General features: G+C 39.2%; 1 protein-coding gene across 1 annotated transcript in view; it reads left to right on the forward strand.

Annotated features, from left to right (window-relative positions):
- Window positions 1-14,371, forward strand: part of VN2R550 (vomeronasal 2 receptor 550) — a 41,732-nt gene extending 27,361 nt beyond the window's left edge. Inside the window, exons 5-6 of the mRNA NM_001099560.1 lie at window positions 8,971-9,094; window positions 13,476-14,371. Coding sequence (NP_001093030.1) covers window positions 8,971-9,094; window positions 13,476-14,371 — 1,020 coding nt within the window. The remainder of the gene's footprint in view (window positions 1-8,970; window positions 9,095-13,475) is intronic.
- Window positions 14,372-21,199: the final 6,828 nt, after the last annotated feature.

A 21,199-nucleotide genomic window follows, 5' to 3' on the forward strand; every position in this document is an offset into this window, starting at 1 on the left:
AACAATTGAAAAATCATTTGTTTTCATGTTCATTCTGACTCCAACAGTTTTTTCTCTGGAGTAGCCATCAGGTCATCGGGTGAACCAGGGCTTTGCTCACCCAGCATGTGAAGACTGTTTCGGCTGAACAGACAGAAGAAACCAACAAGAAGGTTCAACGGCTGAGAGGGCAACGCAGCGAAGCACTGTGGAGTGCTTAGGGTGTGTTGGAGCACAAAAGACAACACGGCCATCCAATGCAGCTGAGGAAGTCTCCAGGTGTAACGACTTTTCGTGCCACTGGACCCAGGGTTCCAACGCCGAGGGAGTAGGACTGTCTCTGTGCATTGACTTTTCCACTTAAATCTCTTTCACATGCAGGTGTCTTTGTACACACTCATCTATCCTAACCCCGTCCACCCTCTTCAAGACTTGTGGCAATTGGGGAGTGGCGACGCAACAGGTGGAGGTGACCACTGGCAGTTGTAGTCACTATCCTGCACGTAGGCGGCACACAGACCAGTGGTCGCTCGGCCCTGTGGGCAGCAGGGACGTTCGGCAGCATCCTGGGCGACTGAGCAGCCGTCTCTAGGACAGCATTGCTCACCCTAATCAAGGGAGGGGACTAGAAAAGGTGTCCCAAACGTTGCCTGCCCTACAAACACCCGGTCAGCACACCGCGGCTGGCAGGTCATCCCTTTAAGCGGTCAAAATCAAAAGAAACAAAATACAAAGAAACTCCTACTAGGAGCATGGAACATCAGGACATTACTCGATAGAGAGAATACTCCAAGACCTGAGAGAAGAACAGCTCTAATCGGTAAAGAACTGGCGCGATATAACATCGACATCGCAGCCTTAAGCGAAACACGCTTACCAGAAGAGGGATCACTCAGAGAACCCACCACTGGATACACCGTCTTCTGGAAAGGTAGAGCCACAAGTGAAGACAGAATCCACAGTGTTGGCCTGGCCATCAAGACCAGTTTGCTCAAATAGCTGCCAGACTTGCCTGTGGACATCAGTGAGAGGCTCATGAAGATCTGTTTGCCTCTCAGCAAAGACCGGCATGCCACAATCATCAGCACATATGCCCCTACACTGACCAGCACAGAGGAGACCATCGAGCAGTTCTGCTCTGACCTAAGTGCCGTCCTGCACTCAGTGCCCACAAATGACAAGCTGATACTACTGGGATACTTCAAAGCCCACGTTGGCCAGGACCATGAAAGATGGAAAGGAATGCTCGGCAAACACGGCATGGGTAAAAAACAACAACGGCCTGCTGCTACTCAGCAAATGCTCAGAGTTCGAACTCACCATCACGAACAATGTGTTCAGAATGGTGAACAAATACAAAACAATGTGGATGCATACACGATCAAAACAGTGGCATCTCATTGACTACATCATTGTACGCCGGCGAGACATCCAGGATGTACAGATCACCAGAGCCATGAGAGGAGCTGAATGCTGGACAGACCACCGATTGGTTAGAGCAAATCTTCAAATGCGCATGGCACCTCACTATCCAAAACGTGCCCAGACAGTTCGCGCATCTTGCAACGTGAGTCGTCTCAGAGATCCACTTTATCTGCAAACATTCCAGTCCTGCCTGGATGACAAGCTGTCTGCCAAGGGACCACTCACTGGAAGCCCAACTGAGAAATGGAACCAGTTCAGAGACGCGGTGACAGAAACATCAAAGGCAGTTCTAGTCCCCAAACAACGCAACCACCAGGACTGATTCTACGAGAACAACACTGCTATTTAAGACCTGTTGAACAAAAAGAACAAAGCCTTTATGGAGTGGCAATAACTCTTTTTCTTTCTTTCTTTCTTTCTTTCTTTCTTTCTTTCTTTCTTTCTTTCTTTCTTTCTTTCTTTCTTTCTTTCTTTCTTTCTTTCTTTCTTTCTTTCTTTCTTTCTTTCTTTCTTTCTTTCTTTCTTTCTTTCTTTCTTTCTTTCTTTCTTTCTTTCTTTCTTTCTTTCTTTCTTTCTTTCTTTCTTTCTCTCTCTCTCTCTCTCTCTCTCTCTCTCTCTCTCTTTCTTTCTTTCTTTCTTTCTTTCTTTCTTTCTTTCTTTCTTTCTTTCTTTCTTTCTTTCTTTCTTTCTTTCTTTCTTTCTTTCTTTCTTTCTTTCTTTCTTTCTTTCTTTCTTTCTTTCTTTCTTTCTTTCTTTCTTTCTTTCTTTCTTTCTTTCTTTCTTTCTTTCTTTCTTTCCAGCTAGGAAATATATTAAGTCAAATTTGAACCTAGGACTGCCTGGCTCTTAATTCACTGAACCACCAAGCTGCCCCCTACTAGATGTTTCTTCACTGACTCACCCAGGTTGTCATGATCAGAGGCAGGATTTGAAGCTAGCTCCAGAGTCAGTGCCTTTCCCCTGTCTTGTAGCCATCTCCCTTTGTCTTCAAGGAGTTTACATCCTCCTATGAAAATAAAACAAGGACACAGGACTAAACAGAAAGTCTAAACTTTAAGGAGGGAAAGAACCCTCAGGGCCAGGGGAATAGGAGAGGACTCTTAGAGAAGAGTGTCATAGTTCTGGCTCTGCTCCTAAAACTCTGCTCTAAAAAGGACAGATTCAAGTCTCTCCAAGCCACGGTGCAGTGTGAGATCAGGAAAACGCAAGACCAATAGTGGGAAAAAAAGGCAGAAGAAATCCAGTGCTTTGCTGACACGAAAAACTATAAACAATTTTTTAGTGCCCTCAAGACTGTCAATGGGCCATTAAAATTCGCCACCATCCCCTTGCTATCCTCTGACGGTGACACTCTCATAAAAGATAAAAAAGGCATCAGCAACAGGTGGAAAGAACATTTCAACCAGATCTTCAACTGACCCTCCTCAATCAACCAAAGGGCCCTTGACCAGATCCCCCAAAACTGCATCATCAAGCAACTTGATGTCCCTCCTTCAATAGAGGAAGTCCAAAAAGCCATTAAACAAATGAATACAGGCAAGGCACCTGGTAAAGACAGGATCCCAACCGAGGTGTACAAGGCCTTAAATGGAAAGGCGCTCCAGGCATTCCACATAGTGCTGACCAGCATATGGGAAGAGGAAGACATGCCCCCAGAACTCAGAGATGCCTCCATCATAGCCCTATACAAGAACAAAGGCTCATGAGCAGCCTGTGACAACTACAGAGGCATCTCACTACTCTCCACTGCTGGAAAGATCCTCACCCATGTTATACTCAACAGACTCCTGTCATCTGTTTCAGAACAGAACATGCCTGAATCACAACGCGGCTTCCGACCAGATCGTAGCACCATCGACATGGTATTCACGGTGAGGCAAATGCAGGAAAAATGCCTTGAGCAGAACCTGAGTCTCTACATTGTCTTCATAGACCTGACAAAGGCTTTCGACACAGTGAACAGGGACGCATTGTGGGTGATCCTCAGCAAGCTCGGTTGCCCAGCAAAATTCGTCAAACTGATCCAGCTCTTTCATATCGACATGACAGGGGAAGTCCTATCTGGTGGAGAGACTTGCAATCACTTCAACATCTTCAATGGCGTGAAACAAGGCTGTGTCCTTGCTCCAGTGCTATTCAACCTATTTTTCACCCAAGTATTACGACATGCTGTGATGGATCTAGCCCTGGGTGTCTACATCAAATACCGACTGGATGGCTCACTATTCGACCTTCACCGCCTGACTGCAAAAACAAAGACAACAGAGAGGCTCATCCTGGAAGCTCTCTTTGCAGATGACTGTGCTCTTATGGCCCACCAAGAAAATCATCTCCAAACCATTGTGGACAGGTTCTCTACAGCAACAAAACTGTTTGGCCTGACTATCAGCCTCAGCAAAACAGAGGTGCTGTTCCAACCTGCACCAGGGAGGCCAACGAACCAGCCGTGCATTACAATCGACAGCACGCAACTTTCTAATGTCAACACTTTCAAGTACCTGGGCAGCACCATCACCAACGAAGGGTCTCTAGAACATGAGATTAATGCCAGGATCCAAAAGGCCAGCCAGGCACTTGGGCGACTGCGTTCCAAAGTCCTCCAACACAGAGGTGTAAGCACTGCGACAAAGCTCAAAGTGTACAACGCAGTGGTCCTCAGCTTGCTCCTGTACGGTTGTGAGACATGGACACTGTACCGGAAGCACATGAAACAGCTGGAGCAATTCCACCAACGCTCCCTCCGGTCAATCATGAGGATCCAATGGCAGGACCGAATCACCAACCAGTAAGTCCTCAACAGAGCCAACTCCACCAGCATTGAAGTCCTGGTCCTCAAAGCCCAGCTACGATGGTCTGGACACGTCATCCGCATGGACCCACAGCGAATACCAAGACAGGTATTCTATGGTGAACGGTCAGCTGGACTCAGGAAACAAGGTCGACCAAAGAAAAGACTCAAGGATCAGCTAAAGTCCAACTTGAAGTGGGCTGGCATGACATCAAAGCAACTAGAACTCGCTGCCTCTGACAGAAGCAGCTGGCGAGCCCACATTAACCATGCGCCGCCACCACCTTTGAAGATGAACGACGTCGACGTCTTGCCGCTGCACGTGAACGCCGACAACAGGCCACAACTGCACCTCTCATAACAACTGGCGTCCCATGCCCCATGTGCCACAAACTCTGCGCCTCAGCCTTTGGACTCCAAAGCCACATGAGGGTACACCATAGATGATAATGCACAAAGACAATAGTCATTCTCAGCTTCCGAGAGACTACTACTATATTTAGTCTATTATACTTTTGTTTTTCTTTCTTTTTTTTTTTAAACCCTTACCTTCCCTCTTGGAGTCAATACTGTGTATTGGCTCCAAGGCAGAAGAGCAGTAAGGGCTAGGCAATGAGGGTCAAGTGACTTGCCTATGGTCACACAGCTGGGAAGTGTCTAAGGACAGATTTGAACCCAGGACCTCCCATCTCTAGGCCTGGCTCTCAATCCACTGAGCCACCCAGCTGCCCCCCTCTATTATACTTTTCATAGAACTTTTTTGTTCATTGTGTTTTTAGTCTTCTTTTTCCAATAGGTCAATTTAATTTTTTTATAAACTCTTTTCTTTATTGGATCTTTGTGCCCCTTTTTTCAATTTGACCCATTTTTAAAAAAACAACTTCCTTTTTATATTTTATTTCTTTTCCCCATTTCCCCCACCTCCCATTTGATTTTTGAAATCCTTCTTGAGCTCTTCCAATGCCTGAGACCATTTTAATTTTTCTTTGAAAATCCACATGTGGCTGTTTTGTTCTCACTGTTCCTGACTAAATCACTGCCTTGCTCTTCATTGTCTCCATAAAAATCATCTAAGTTTGGTTGTTTCTTTTGCTCTTTCCTCATGTTCCTAACCTTTTTCTTCCTGTGGACTGAGAGTTCTAAAACGTGGTGATTGTGCATCCTCTGCTGATGGCTTGCAGTAGAGACCACTGTGAAGTATTTTGCTCTGGGACTAAGGGTTTCACCATAGTCTTGAATGGGCCAAGTGCTATGGATTTCATGGCCTCACTGTGGGCTTGTTCCAGAATTTGGGATTTCAAGGAGTAGGTGAAGGGTGGTAGTACTCTGCTGTTGAGTTAAGCATGGTCGCAGGATGTCAAAGTTGGCTAATGCCCAGGCTCATAATCAGACCCAGGAGGTGGGGGGTACTTTTTCAACACTCTTCTGTTTGTCATTTTACTTCTTGTTTTGACTTATTATGTGAAAACTCTTCTCTCTTCCTACCTTATAAGTTGTATTCCACAGGAGAATCCCTTCATTTCTTATATTTGTTGGATCTCCAAATTCAGTCTATTTTAAGGTTAGTTTAGGAGGATTTATGGAGTGGTTCTAGCTTTCACTGCTACTAAGTCATCATCTTGGCTCTGTTTTTCAATAGCCTGTATGTTTCTTTTAGAATTATAATTGGTTTTATTAGGTAAGTTATTGTGTTATAACTATATATGCTTTGTCATCTGGAATATTCTATTCAAGCTCCTTTATCAATTTGATTAGTGGTTGATAAATTGTGTGTGATTTTGACTTTTTTTTTGCTCAGTATTTGAATTCTTTCTTTTGTAATATTTGCAGCATATTTGCTTTGGAATGAAGGTCTGGAAATTAACTAGACTTTTCTGGAGGCTTTAAATTTTGAGATTCATTTCAGGAGGCAACCAGATGATTCTATTTCCATATTGTTATCTCCTTCTAAGAGATATGGGGAGATTTATTTTAATATTTCTTGAAATTCTTTTTGGTCATGTCATTTAGGTATACCACTTATTCTTAATTTTTTCCCTTTAATATACTTTCAAGGAAACATATTTTGACTTTGAAACACCTTATGTTTTACCTTATTTTTCATTATTTTAACTAACTCATTATTCCTTGTTGTCTCATTAAGTGAATGCTTCTCTTTTGTTTCTTCTAATTTTCAGAGTTTGTTGTCTGGTTAAGATTGTGTAACTAATATTCTAGCATAATTATTCCTTTTGCCATACAGTCTTTGAAATCTCTCATTTCTTTTCCTATTATTCCACTTGTACTCTGATATAATTTTAAAAGAATTTAAACAAAAAAATTTAACTCTTAAAAATATTTCACTTTAATTCTTTTAAGAATTCTGCTTGAGATTGTGACCAGTTTATTAAAAGCCTTTTCTTATAGATATTGGCTAATTTTATTCTTGTGGGTTTGAGTTTTGAACATCCCCATTGTAGCAGTCCACCCCTAGCTATGGGCAAAGGGAACAGTTGGTATGTACAGATTGTCTTAGAAGAGAGCATGCTCAGTCTTGAGCATGCTCAGTATTGCACGTGGCTGGGAAAGCCTCTGACCTTTGACCCCAGCTTCCCCCAGGTTAGGCGGGAACACAGGTTTCTTTGTGCTCACCTGGTTAAGAGAAACCACGCCTATACCTTGTCATTAACCAATGAGAATCATCCCTATGTATTGTGTATATTTGCATATCAAAGATTATATATGGCCCAGCAAGCTCCGCCTCTAGCTCTCTCTCTTTCAGGCTAGCTGATGGCTGTCCTTGCTGGAGCCTGGCCTTGGGCCAGGCTCCATTTCTAATCTTTCTCTATCATCTCTCTGACCTGTGTGGTATTAAATGTGGATCTCTGGACTGGTAAAAGCCTTCGGAAGGGTCCTTTGATCAGAGCTTAGCTGTGGCTCATGGAAAATTAATAAAGACTCATTCCTGCCACCTCATATCTCTAATTTGACTCCATCATCCCCTTCGTGGTATCCAAAACTTCTATCCTGTCTCTATCTTCCTACCTTAAAGCTTCTCTCCCCTCTGAGGAAGCTTTACCCATTACCCTAATAGCTTTTTATTGGGGTACTTTTGCTTTTTTCTCATTCTTCCAGTATACACACTTACTTTAGACATGTCTACTCTTTGCATCAGTCTCTGGACACTTTTGGGTAGAAGGACTTGAATAGTCTTCTTGCTGCTTGTTTTATGGGGAGGGTTGTGGGGTTGAATTTTGTGTTATTCTAAGAAGTCAGATACAGTTCAAGGTGAAGAAAATAGCAATTTCAGTGCTTTCAAAATGGTATGATTCTGGGTGAATCTGACTGCTCTCTATTTCCTTTGCTTTACTATACAATTCTGATATCTCTGAGATTTTGATCTGGGCTTGAGTTTGAGCAGAAGCAGAATGACTCAGTCACTATAAAAAAAACTTGGGAAACTATTGTTTCAGCATGATAGAATTGCAGGATTCTTTTGTGTTAGAAATTCATCTTCTAATTAGTCCTTTGCAGATATCAAACTGAGCTAGAAACTGGAACTGAGATGCTGCCCTGCACTCAAGATCTGAGCCATAATGATGCCATTTGTTACTAAAACTGCTGTTCTCTTTGTAGAATATATAGTACTTGACACTAATCCTTATCCTCACATATGTGCACACATCTCCTTTCTCATTCCACTCTGGATCTGGGACTCATAACAGGATAGTAAGGGACAATACTCCTGGAAGGCACCTGTTCCTGTGAGGGTGGCTTGGTATGGACCCCAAACCTCTTTTTCCCCAGGTGTGTAGGATCTTTATGGCATTATCCCACCTATACCTATCTGCTAGTGTGTGTATAAGCTTTGGATTTATCCATGAAAATAGGTTCTGATGAATTCCTGGATCTCTTTGAGGAGTTGTTGCATACTGTTGTGTTGTCCTGTTTTCTGCTATTCCACCATCCTAATATATCTTCTTAATATATTCAGAGCTTCATGTATAACCTATATCAAAATGCTTATTCTCTCAGTGAGGGAGATGGGAGAGGAAATAATTTGGAACGGAAAATGTTACAAAATGAAGGTCTACTATATTTTTTACACACAATTAGGAGAATAAAACACTATCAGAGAAATATGCATGTACATACATGATAGAGAGATAATACATGTTAGGTCACATTTTTTCAGTGCTAGTTTCTTCCTCTCTACTTTACTTGTTCTGTTTCTTTTGAATAAGAGATATTCATCAAGCACTTAGAGCTATTTTATCATTTTTAGCTTCTTATCATCAAGCTTCAATTGTTCTTAATATTCTTCTAGGCATGAAAATTAGGAACTTTCCTAAAATGACAATAAAACTATAACTCTCTATGGCAATATATGTATGTATATATATATATATATATCTTACCTCTAAGAGATACATAAAAAGAATGTATGAAATCCATAAAAGGGGAAAAGTCAGAAGCCTTTATTAAGTGTCTTATATGTGCTAGGAAGTTTATAAATATCATATTTTACTCTCCTACAGATCCTGTGAGGTAAGTGCTGTTATTCATTTCACCTAAAAGTTTAGTAAAGGAAAGTTAAATCATTTACCTAGGGCACTATAGTTCCATTATGCTGGATTCCAATTCATGTCTTCTTGACTCTAAGCCCAGTATTCTTTCTACACTACCACTTCATTGGATGTAGGTCTGGAGGTCAAAGAAATGGTTACCTAGAAAATAAGATACCTTTTTTGCTAAAGATATATATATATATATATTCCATTTTCCAATTATTTTCTTAGGTACCCCGTGGAGTATGCAGTGAGAGCTGTGGTCCTGGGTTGAGAAAGATCTCTCTAGAAGGGCAAGTTACCTGCTGTTATGACTGCTCCCCATGCCCAGAAGGGGAGATTTCCAGTCAATTGAGTGAGTTTCTGCAGAAAATAACCAACAATTTATTCTTGTACAGTCACCTTCACCTCCAAGAAACAACTCTGTATGTGTAAGAGATCATATGAGACCAGAAGCATTAAAAAGACTAACCTGAAATAAGTTCCCATGGCAGTCATCCACTATACAATGAGAAGGTTATATGTAAAAATATCATCTAAATTCCTTGATAAACTTAGATCTATTAAATATAATCATTGGTGTCTGTAGAGTACATATATATGTATGTTTAATGAAACTGAATCATCTAGGACGAAGTCCAAGTCAGAAAAACTTAACATTCCCAAAGAGGAGAAGTTGAGCCATTTCTGGCCTCCATCTCTTTCCCTTATTCATACACTTGGTAAAATAGAACCAAAGAAATATTCATTTCTGCATGAGAACTCTTGGCAGGTGTCTACAGGACACAACAATTCAGAGGAAGTTGATAGTTGGACAAAGAGTCCAGACAATGGTACATCCAATACTTCAATGCTAGAAGATGACTGTAAGTTAAGTAGAGATGAAGAAGAGAATGAGCTGCAAATGACAGGATTCCTTTGTTTTCCTCTTCAAAGAAAGACACAATTTGCATTCAACAGTCTCATATTTATAAAGTTACCTGACTCACTGTGTAGTGGACTATTGTCATTGAATCAATTCACCAACATTCTCCCAGCTTAGTGGTGATGAGGCTCTCATAATGAATTACACTGGGTCTTGAAAAATAGGCATTGTATTTTACTAGGGCAGAATTTGGTAGAATCTGGCATTGTTTGCACTCAGTTAGAGTAGTCTTTGAAAAGACACAGTCATCATCACTTACAATGAGTCATTGAATTATTGGAGTCTCTGAGAAACCTACACCTCAGTGCTATTTAATATACTATATATTTGTACATATATAGTCTTTCATTGAGTATTCTCAATGTATTTTAAAAAGAAACATATATGGTAAAAAAATATAGTCTGCATGTCTGAGAATGTAGTGATTTTAAGTTTAAATGAATCAAGGTGAGATTTTGGTCTGGGATGAATATGCAATGGCCATCAGAACAAACTGATTCCATGTTAAAATACAAGGGAATACCCCATTCCCTTTTACTTCAATTGGTATGTTATATCCTCTAAGTGCTAGTCTTCACTTCATCATAAGAACACATTAGACTCTTGTATGAGAGCCCAAGAGTATCGAGAACAATCAAGAACAAGAATCAAGATTCCTAAAGGAGAAAACTAAATAATTTGGTCTTTGAAGTTTAACTAAAGGAAGCTTAAATCAAGAATTAGATGGCTGATAATTACAGACATTAGGAAAGAGTAAGATTGCAGCTAGATCTTCCCTGCATTCTTTTCACAATAGTAGGGAAAAGAAGAAAGTAGAATAAAAGTTTATTCTATTAGATATTCCTATAATGTATACAAAGTTTACATCCTGATCTAATCTGTTCTACTACTTGGTGTGAGATCACATGGGTTTTCCCCTGAAATGAGAATAGTTCCTTAATTTTGTATGATGACAATGAAAATTATAATAATATAATTATAATCAGCATTTATACAATATTTCATTTTTTCTTTATATTTATCTCATTTGAATTTCACAACAACCTTGTGATAGAGGTCTTTTTATTACCTTCCTTTCATTTACATGGAAATGAACATAGTCAAAATTGAGCTGACTTGCTCAGCATCACATAGCTTGTAAGTGTCAGAAGTAGGATTTGAACTCAAATGTTCTTGATTCCAAGTCTTGTTCTTAATTCACATTGCTACCAGTAAATATTCACACATAGATATATTTTTACATCTATACATATATAAAATGCACAGGCACATATATTCCAGATTACATAGCTACACAATTTTTAATAATCTTTTTCTGACATTTTGCCATCCATGCCATCCCACTCCTACTGCCTTCCCCAAATACCATGTAATGTGATATAGATTGTATATATGCTGTACAACATATATTCCTATGTTCATAATATTGTGAAAATAGACACACATAGCTTATACTCGAGCAGTGATGGTGAACCTATGGCATGTGTGCCAAAAAAGGTACTACAGTCACCTGCCAAAGTTCATTACTAGAAAACCAGAGGTAGTCTGGAGAGAGTTGCACCCTTTCTCTCTTCCATGTGCTTGAGGACATTCCTTAATTCACCTGCCCCTCTGTGCAGTAGCACAATGAGTTCTCTTCCTCCCTCCCTTGTCTGGTATAAGGGAGGAGAGGTGAGGAGGGGTGGGGTCTGGCACTCCACCTCTAAAAGTTTCACTATCACTGCACTAGATAAATATTTCTGGAGGGAGTGAAATGACACTTATTTGCTTCAGTCTGCTTTCAAACTGTCAGTTTGAATCTCTTCCATTTCATACAGAGATGGATAGCCTTTTTTTTGTCCTCAGTTCTTTGGAGCTAACCAGGGTCCATGCATTTCTGTTAATAATTAAATCACTTACAGTTGAACATCATACTTTATTGCTGTTTATGATATACAGCATTATATGTTTATATATAATTTTTTATTTTATTTTATTTACTTATTTTTTACTTTAATTTGTATCATTCATAGAAGCCTCTCCTGGATGTTTTGTGATCATCTTTTTTGTCATTTAATGGAAAACATATTATTTTATTATATTTTCCAAAAACTAAGATAACTAAGTGATGCAATGGATTGAGTGCTGGGCCTGAGTTCAGGAACATTCATCTTCTTGTATTCCAATCTGGCCTCAGCAAACTGCATGACTCTGGACAAGTAACAAAAATTTGCTTTATTTCCTCAACTGTCAAATCAGATGGAGAAACAAATGGCAAACTATATTTGCTAAGGAACATCAAAAGGGGCCATGACTGAATCAATCAAACAAAACAAAGCAAAATTTTCTATAGGGACTTATGACACTACCATAAGACAAATCTGTTGGTATTTTCACCTTGTGTCACAGAGGGAAGTTAAATATTTTAGGGGGACCTTAAATGATTTATTATAGAAAATCACAGAAAATGGATGAAGATTAAGGAGGGCAAAAGAGAATGCTTAGAGAACAGAAAGTTAGCTAAAACCAAGGATGGATCAAGAGTCCCAAAAATGGTTTTTGTAGTTCCATTTCCAGGGTAACCTTCAAGATCTCACAAATCAGAATGAGAAGATATCATCAATACATACATGTAAAAAGAAGTGAAAAGCACTGTAAACCATGATCCAAAAAGAATTTGTCTTTAAACTATTTGGTTGGTTGAACACTTATATTAAGGAATTATCTAATTCACTGTTGAATATATCATGGAACAGCATTAATTTCTGGAGGATTCCCAGGAGGACCACTTACCAACAAAAGAAAATTTCTGTAGAAGAAATCTTCCAGTTAATCAAGAACTCATCATTCATTCATTCATTCATTCATTCATTCATTCATTCATTCAATCAATCAATCAATACCCATGTGATATATGAGAGTCTTCATGATAAATGATGGCAATACAAAGACAAAAGGAAATAATTCCTGAATTCAAGGAGATTACCTTCCAACAGAGAAGTCAAAAACATATCTAGTATAAGCATCTATAAGTTATATGTAAAATGTATAAATATTCTTTGTGGCAAGGAGTGAATTGGGAGCTCAGAAAAATAAGGAAAGTTTAATTCAAACAATATCTATACTAAAAATTATTTTTGCATAATATGACAGACACAGACATCTTAACATTTTTATAATACTATATATAAAGAGAGAGAAAGGAGAAAAAGAAAGAGAAACTAATAAATGTATTATACTAAAAAGAGTGTCAAAAGAAACAAATATCAGGATCAATGAGCCAGGCCTAGAGACCAAATGTCTTGGTTTTAAATCTGACCTCAGATACTTCCTATCTGTGTGACCCTGAGCAAGCCACTTAATCCCCATTGCCTAACCTTTAATGCTCTTCTGCCTTAGAACCAATATACAGTTTTGCTTCCAAGACAGAAGTTAAGGTTTTTTTAAAAAAGGAACACATATAAGTTAAGTAAAAGAAATACAGAGAATCGATGTGATCCGATCCAAACCAATAAAAAAATGACATGAACAGAGTAGGTCTAGCCAGGGTAGCATGTTATTTTCCAGTGATATTGTCATTAAGGAAAAAGGGAAGGGAATTTTGTTTCCTATGGAAATCAAAGGAATTGAAGCAGTTATTATCACTATTTCCCATATCACTGTATTTGAGCCTTACCTTTGATTGTTTTCAAGCCAATAATGTGCGAAATCCTTACACTATATACAAAATTTACATCATGCCCTACTCTACTCTACTGTCATGGTGTGAAAGTTACTGGGGTCTTTGGGATTAATCTTTGAATCTAAACACTGAGCCCTTCTTTGTATATAGATGCAGATCAATGTAAGAAGTGCCCGGAGGATAAATATCCAAATGAGCAGAGAGATCGCTGCCTCTCCAAGGCTGTCACCTTCCTGACTGTGAAAGAACCTTTGGGGATGACTTTGACCTGTATGGCTGTTTCCTTCTCCTTACTAACAGCTCTGGTTCTTGGGGTCTTTGTGAAGTTCCAAGACACTCCCATAGTCAAAGCCAATAACAGGACTCTCAGCTATACTCTCCTCATCTCCCTCATCTTCTGTTTCCTCTGCTCCTTGCTCTTCATTGGCCATCCTACCACTGCCACCTGCCTTCTCCGACAAACAGTATTTGCAGTTGTCTTCACAGTGGCTGTTTCCTCCATTTTGGCCAAAACCATCATAGTGGTTGTGGCTTTCAGGGGCATCAGGCCAGGGAGCAGGATACGCATGTTCATGCATCCTAGAATGTCTGTCTATGTTGTCCTCATCTGCTCAGGATTGCAAGTGACTTTATGTGGCATCTGGCTGGGCACCTCTCCCCCCTTCCCAGAGGCAGACACACACTCTGAATATGCTCATATAATCATTAGATGTAATGAGGGCTCTGTCTTTGCCTTTTACAGTGTCCTGGGCTACATTGCCTTTCTGGCCTTGGGGAGCTTCACAGTGGCTTTCCTGGCCAGGAACCTGCCTGATGCCTTCAATGAAGCCAAGTTCATCACTTTCAGCATGCTGGTGTTTTGCAGTGTCTGGGTCTCTTTTCTGCCCACATATCAGAGCACCAAAGGGAAGGCCATGGTGGCTGTGGAGATCTTCTCCATCTTGGCCTCCAGTGCTGGATTACTAGCCTGCATTTTTATTCCCAAATGTTATGTGATCCTCTTGAAACCAGATAGGAATACCCAGAGACAGATCAAGAATAAATAAGCCTCCAAAGGCAATATTTGTTCCTGGAGTACAGACATATTTCCCAGTAATGGGAATAATCATCTTAAAGATCGATAGAAATTTATCTGACATATCTATGTTTGTTAGTTTGGTGATGTTTACACTAATTTTAAATGTTTAAACTAATTATGTTTTCTGTGTGATATCCTCTCTATTTGGTTGAACTATCCTCTCATAGGCTACATCCCCAGAGTGAAATGACAACTGCATTTTTGAAGATGTTGCTATGCATTTTTGTGGTTACTGTTCTCAATGATGTAGAATCTTTAAAGTTCTCACTGTCATCCCTTAGACTATGGGTGAATGGGAGGTCAAGAGTTATGAGGAAACTTTCTTATTGCTGAGAGCCATCAAGTCCACACTGTCTGACATGGTCACAGGTGGAAACCAGGGATTGCATGGCGGCACCCAGGAAGGATGGAAACATTCACTCAGATCCCCTGAGTGACTCTTCTTTTACTAACACCCTCTTATTATTGGAATTGTTATGATTATTATTCTTACCCAGCTCCAGGAAAACACAGATGAGAACAAAATGCTTGCAGAGTTAAAATAGATGTCCCACTCTATCCCCCTAGAATATTGCCAAGATATGCTACTTACAAAATTAAACCTAAGGACTCTTATGTACCCATTTAGCTAAGGAATCATAGATGGGACTCCCTTTGTAGGTATAAAACCCCCAACAAAACCATATTTAGATTCTTTATCCCTATACAGGCCAGGGATTATAAGCCTCCCTGATCTGTATATTAATTGCCTGTCATAGAGAGGCTGGTATGTTCCACCTCACTGATTTTTTTTTAAACTATAACCAAGGCAATATGTCTTCGATACCTTAGTAAAACATTAGAAAATGAAAACCCAGTATTAGAATAATACTTAAAAACTGGTTTGTGTTGATTACCTTCTGACCCTGTAGACTTGGCAACAATGTTATGATGATTCTCTCCTTAGAATTCTGATTGATTATATATTTGATTAGTGTAATGAATAAATACTCTTGGCTGAACTGCATGTTTAAGCACCTCATGGGTTAATGAGGAACTGACCTCTAGCTATGCTGCCCATGATGAGAAAACATTCATCTTCTGTAAAAGCTTCTCGTTTGTTGTTAGGATCTATAGAAACAAAGTATGTAGGATAATTATAGAATGTTAATCAAATGATTTGTTAAAAGTTAATGTATGACTTATTCCATTACTTGTAAGGAAGCGTATATGTTGAAAAATGAAACTGTGTGCCAAGTAGATGTGTAAACATTAGGGTATAAAAATAAAGTCAAGCCTGAACCAAAGCGGAAGAGTTCTTGTGATGCCTGGCTGCAGGTGAAAACTTTTGCTATGACCCCATCACTTCTTCATTACGCTGAAGCCATCACACCAGCCAAGGACCCTGTACCCTGTGGGAAGGCAGGCCCTGCCTGCATTATTCCATCTTCCATACCTTCTGTTAATTACCATTAATGATTCTTTCACCACTGGACTCATCCACAACTTAAATGGATGAACTGCTGGAACTTTTATATGTTATCCAAAACTCCATAAGGGTATGATTTATTTTTTTAACTCATTGTCAAGGCATTGCCTTAACGTGTCATCTACTTTCATCTAATGATTTAAATATCCAATTAATATTTAAAATTAATTAAGATTATTCATATCAATTTACATTTTATTGGATAAACAATTTAACCAAATGTGTTGCCTTTTTATAACTATATTACAGGATTGGGGAAAATTCCTCATTCTGCCATATTTATATAAATCTCATCTGACACCTTTCCCCTTATTTCTGAAATGTTATATAAATTGTACATTTCTTTGGTGCTCTTCACCTAATACCCATGAATTGGTATTTTTATTCTCATCCTTTCTTCTTAGAGTTTCATACACATGAATCACAATTGAATTCTTTGTTTGCTATTGGTATATTTTTTGTGGTACAAATAAATGAATGAAAAATTATTAAGTGGAAATTGAGTGAAAGGTATTATACTAAGTGTAGGGAAAATAATATACTTTTAAAAATGAAATACAGTCCATGGAATGAAATAATTTACATTTTCTCTTTTAAATATTTTATTTTTCCCAATTAAAGACAAAAACAATTTTAAACTTCTTTTATTTTTTGAAAAGAAAGGTGTATGAAAAGACAGTCAAAAATTGGTTACAAAATTGACTATGCTGCTTGAGTTATTATAGATTCATCAAGGAGTACAGCCCAAACATATAAGTAACTCTTCTCCTTGTTTTTTTTTTGTAATAGCTAATTTCAACTCATTTAATGTCTTAAAATACAAAGACCCAAAGGGGGCCAAAAGGGATCTCCAGCTGGTGTACTTATAGTCTTAAACTATTTATTACAAAAGCCAATGGCCTGATCTCTTATCATGATCTAATTAGGCTATGGCAAACCATTAAGGTGCAGAATAAAAATAACCCTAATTTGTGTCCATAAAGACAATTATTCCAACACATCTTTTTAAATAAATCCATCCTCCCTATACCCTTTATTGGGCAGTGATATAACGAGGAAATTGGACTCTCAGTTCTCCCTCATATCAGCTCCTCCCTCCCCACTGTGAGTGGTTACTCCCTCACATGAATTTTTTGTAATCCCATTAGAAATATGGAAGCAAGCATTGGCTTTCCATATTTGGAACATACTCTAAGGGCCACAATGTAAGGGGTTAATATAAAAGGTCAGACTAGATTATTTAAGAATAAGGTTGCCATGAATTTAATCAATTCCAAATGATTTTGTTAGCAATTTTTAAAATGGAGGGAAAGTGTTAAAATAGAGAAATGAGAAAGAGGGCAAAGTATGAAATCTAGCTTAATGAGCTAGATTATTGCTGAAGCCCTGACTTTACTCCCTCAAGGCTCCAGAAGCCCCAGATGGAGGACCTAAGGGTCAATTAACAAAGGTTTTACCCAAGAGTCCTCCTCCCAGATGAGGGGCTCCTCCAGAGGCTAGAATCTCCAGGAAAGCCAGGGAAGGGAGTCAGCCTTTTTCATTCACCCACGTGGTAGTTCTAAGGGAAAATAGAAGCAGTCCAAAATCCTCAGACAGAGCACCTCCAAGGTCAAGTCAAAGGCAAACCACCTCTTCACAGGAAGTTCTTGGCATTTTTAAAGACCATTCACTTTCATCACTTCTTGTGATTTCCTTCCATTTTACATGTACCAATTACAGCTAAAGCTTTGCTTAGGAATGCCAAGGGGGCCATCAGTTGATTCTGATTCATCACCCACTATTGCACACATGGGTCACAGACCTCCCCCACTCAAGTAGAAGTGGGGTGTATATGCTTCCCATCTTCAAAATGCTTTTGTCATAGAGATCTTAAATGATTTAAATTTCTCAACATATCAAGCACAAAGACTTTTCTCAATCACAATCTAGAAATGCTCACATGTTACCAGCATAAAGAAGGAAAAAGTTCCAAATCTGCAAATTTGAGATGGAACATCTACCAGGAGCTCAGAATGCTGTGAAATGATCTATGGCTAAGCTCAAGCTAGTTTGTGACTGAAATGTACAATTGTAGGATAAGAATAACTTCATCGTTTGAATGCAAACATCTGTATGTCTCATCGATTGTGTTTAATCATAGTTTACTGTTTTATACGATGAACTAAATCAAAGTCTGACATGAAGCTGATTAACAGCGTGCTAAGATACAGTGTTTAAATGGTGCCATCTTTTTCAGATCAGGATTCTTTTGGGTAATTGATTAGCAATTGTAGTGATACTTAGTGCAGTGAAGTTGATTTGAATTCTGGTGGTGAAAAAAAAGTGGAAGAAGGTAAGATGTTGGGTTTGAATATGAAGGAAACCAGTTGTTAATACTTTAGTTGTTAAACTTTAATCAAAGTTCATTTGAAAGTTCAAGTCTGGAGGATGTGAGTTGGGAAGGCAAAAAGAAAGTCGTATTCTGCCTTGAGCAGACGGCTGGAAGGGATAAAAGGTGTAACCAAGAGGATTTCCCTCATTTCCCATTGCAAACAACTGGGATGTGAAGCCACCATAAACCATAAGAAAGACAGATTTGAGGTGTGCTACTATGCTACTAAGAAGTTAGATCTGCCTGCAAACTTAACTCTTAACTGGCTCCAGGAAAATGAGAAAGTGCCTGTAATTGTTTTTCAGTGGAATTCATGAACTATCTCATTTGCTCACTACACAAAGTAGGAACAAGCTCATGGTCAGCATCAGCCATGAGATCAGAATTTATCAACCACTAGCTCACATAGCTGAAGTGTGTGAGGCTTTGGTAATCAGTGATCTGTATTTGCTGTCCAGGTGCTGTAGAAATAGCTGAAAATAGACTCATGGGACCCCAGGCTTTAATTAACCACAACTGAAATTTGGATCTTAAGCTCAGAATTATGGCTCAGAACTTTCTACATTTCTACATTTCTTCCAGAGCTTAGGGTAATGGAACATGTCCATAAAAGTGTTGGTACTAATCTGTGGTCTGCAAAAGATTTTAGCAGGAACACCTTAAGCATGTCTGCAAGCAATTTCAGAAGCAAATTTCCTGAGAAGATCCATCCCTGTTCTGAAGAGGAGATTTATTGGCTAGGGGGATGTTACCCAAATGCAGGGAAGTCTAATGTTTAATCAATGTTATCAATTTCTATTGTACTACTTTCCTCTTTTTATCTGTTACTTCAGCCTTTGCCTCAGTCCCTTGCCCCTACACTACCCTCCTACACTCAGGGACAGCCTCAGGAACTGATCTGTCCCCCCTGTTCTCTGCCTGTCAATTAGAAGAAGCAGTCACTTGGGGAAGCCCTTCAGATCTCTGGCTGCTGCTAGGACCTAGACATTCACTGAGGTCATGCCCTAATGACTCCAATGCCCACAGCCACTGGCTCCCTCTCTCCTCAAATAGGCAGGGACAGCTCTACACTCCTTCTCAGGCTTAAAGAAATTACAGAAGCTAGACTGTTTCCCTTCTTCCCTAGCATTTGGAGAGGGGAGAATGATATGGGAGTACAGATTTCCCCTGGACACCCCCAAACCCCAGTAGCATCCCAGGTCAAAGATTACATAAGGAATTCCTTTTCCTTACACTCCTGCTGGATGAAAGAAGGTGACCTTAAGCACCATAAAGCACAGGATAAGGAGTTTCTGAGCAAGTCACTGCCCTCAGCTTCTCCTCTAGTTTTTTGATCATCACAAATGTGTACCTTCCAGTTTGCTTTTGGTAAGCATCTGTTTGTATCTCATATATCAAATCATTCCCTGAACTTCACATTTCACCCCCCCCTTTGTCTTTGAGGCATAGCACATGCCCCCAAACATCCCATCTTTGCTCAAGTATTCCCTATAGCACATCCTGCCAATCAGCCTGTCTCTGGTCACATAGTCTCTGTTGTCAAAAGGGTCTAAGAATCCTAAACCCTGTCTCTTCTAGGAGGAAGTGTTTTTACTTGCACCTGCCTCCCAGTCATTCAACTCAATAAATTCAACTCTATTTTTTAAGATAATCAATTTTAAGATACTTATTGGAGCCTGTCATTCTTTCCCAAATTAAGACCACCATACTGTCAAACTGAAAAAAAAAATAAACAAAAGAACCTTTAATCAGGACATGGGAGGCAATGCTATTATGGCCACCATACAGAGTCATTCACACACACATACTTCAAGACTCTGAGAATATTCTCCAGGAAAAAAACATCAAGATTGGAAATTTCCATTGAACTAAAGAACTTGGGGTTATATTTATACTTTACGGAATATATGAAAGGAAGGACAAAGACAGTTAAATAAAAGCTTCACATAGAGGTTGTAGCCTCAGACTGGAGTACCTGGGAGCATCCTTTATTGTGAAGATAAGCTCTCTCTCTCTCTCTCTCTCTCTCTCTCTCTCTCTCTCTCTCTCCCCCCTTTTCTCTCTTCCTTAATATCTTCCCTCTATTGTAAATAAACTACCATAAATTCCATTCTACTTTATTAATTCATTTTGTGATTTTAGAAATTAAATCTCTGGTGACCAACAATTAAATATATTAAGTCCAACCAAAATAAATTTAACATAGCAAATCTAAAGAAAGAAAGCTATTTCCTGGAATAATCCAGCACAGCCCTTTAAAGGGCATGAAGGCAAGGAAAGCATAGCTATCTAAGTTCTTGGACTTCATTCAAATCTGTAGTCTGTGGTTTGATTTGCAAACTTGGGAAAGAATTGGAGTTGCTTTAAAGCCTATTATATTGACAAGGGACCAGGGCAGGTTCCTACCGAGAGCCTTTCCTTATGGTCTCTCTTCAGAGACGCTTCAGACCTCATCAAGTAAAGTGATTGTCATTCATGGTGATGCTGATTCGTTAATAATTCTGAGGTACTCACAACCTCCTTTATTCCTTTATAAGGAAGCTGTGGGTTGGTACATCTCACTGGGACATTAACATGTCCCAACCTGTGAACTTTAAATTACTCCACCCTACTTAGATCTTAAGTTGTGGAGAAGATGAAATTGTAATCTCCTATTTGAACAATGAAGGTACTTAGTTCTTACTTCATAGTGAAGCTAGAACTTTAAGCTAAGTCTATTTTTAGATCTTAATACAAAAAGGTGTTAAATAACCATAAAGGTTAAGTTAATCACAAAAAGGTCAAGTAACTAACAAAAGGTAAACTTAACAAAGAAATGTTAAATAACTCAAAAGATATAATCTCATCAGAGAAGATGAGAACTAAAGAATGGGCATTTATAGGAGGAGACACAAGAGTAAAAGGTCTATATATTTGGCTCACTTCCTCGCTCCGGTACCTTTGGTGGCGGAAAGTTG

Source organism: Monodelphis domestica, chromosome 3 (assembly GCF_027887165.1).
Source record: "Monodelphis domestica isolate mMonDom1 chromosome 3, mMonDom1.pri, whole genome shotgun sequence".
In the NCBI taxonomy this organism is placed as follows: Eukaryota; Metazoa; Chordata; class Mammalia; order Didelphimorphia; family Didelphidae; genus Monodelphis; species Monodelphis domestica.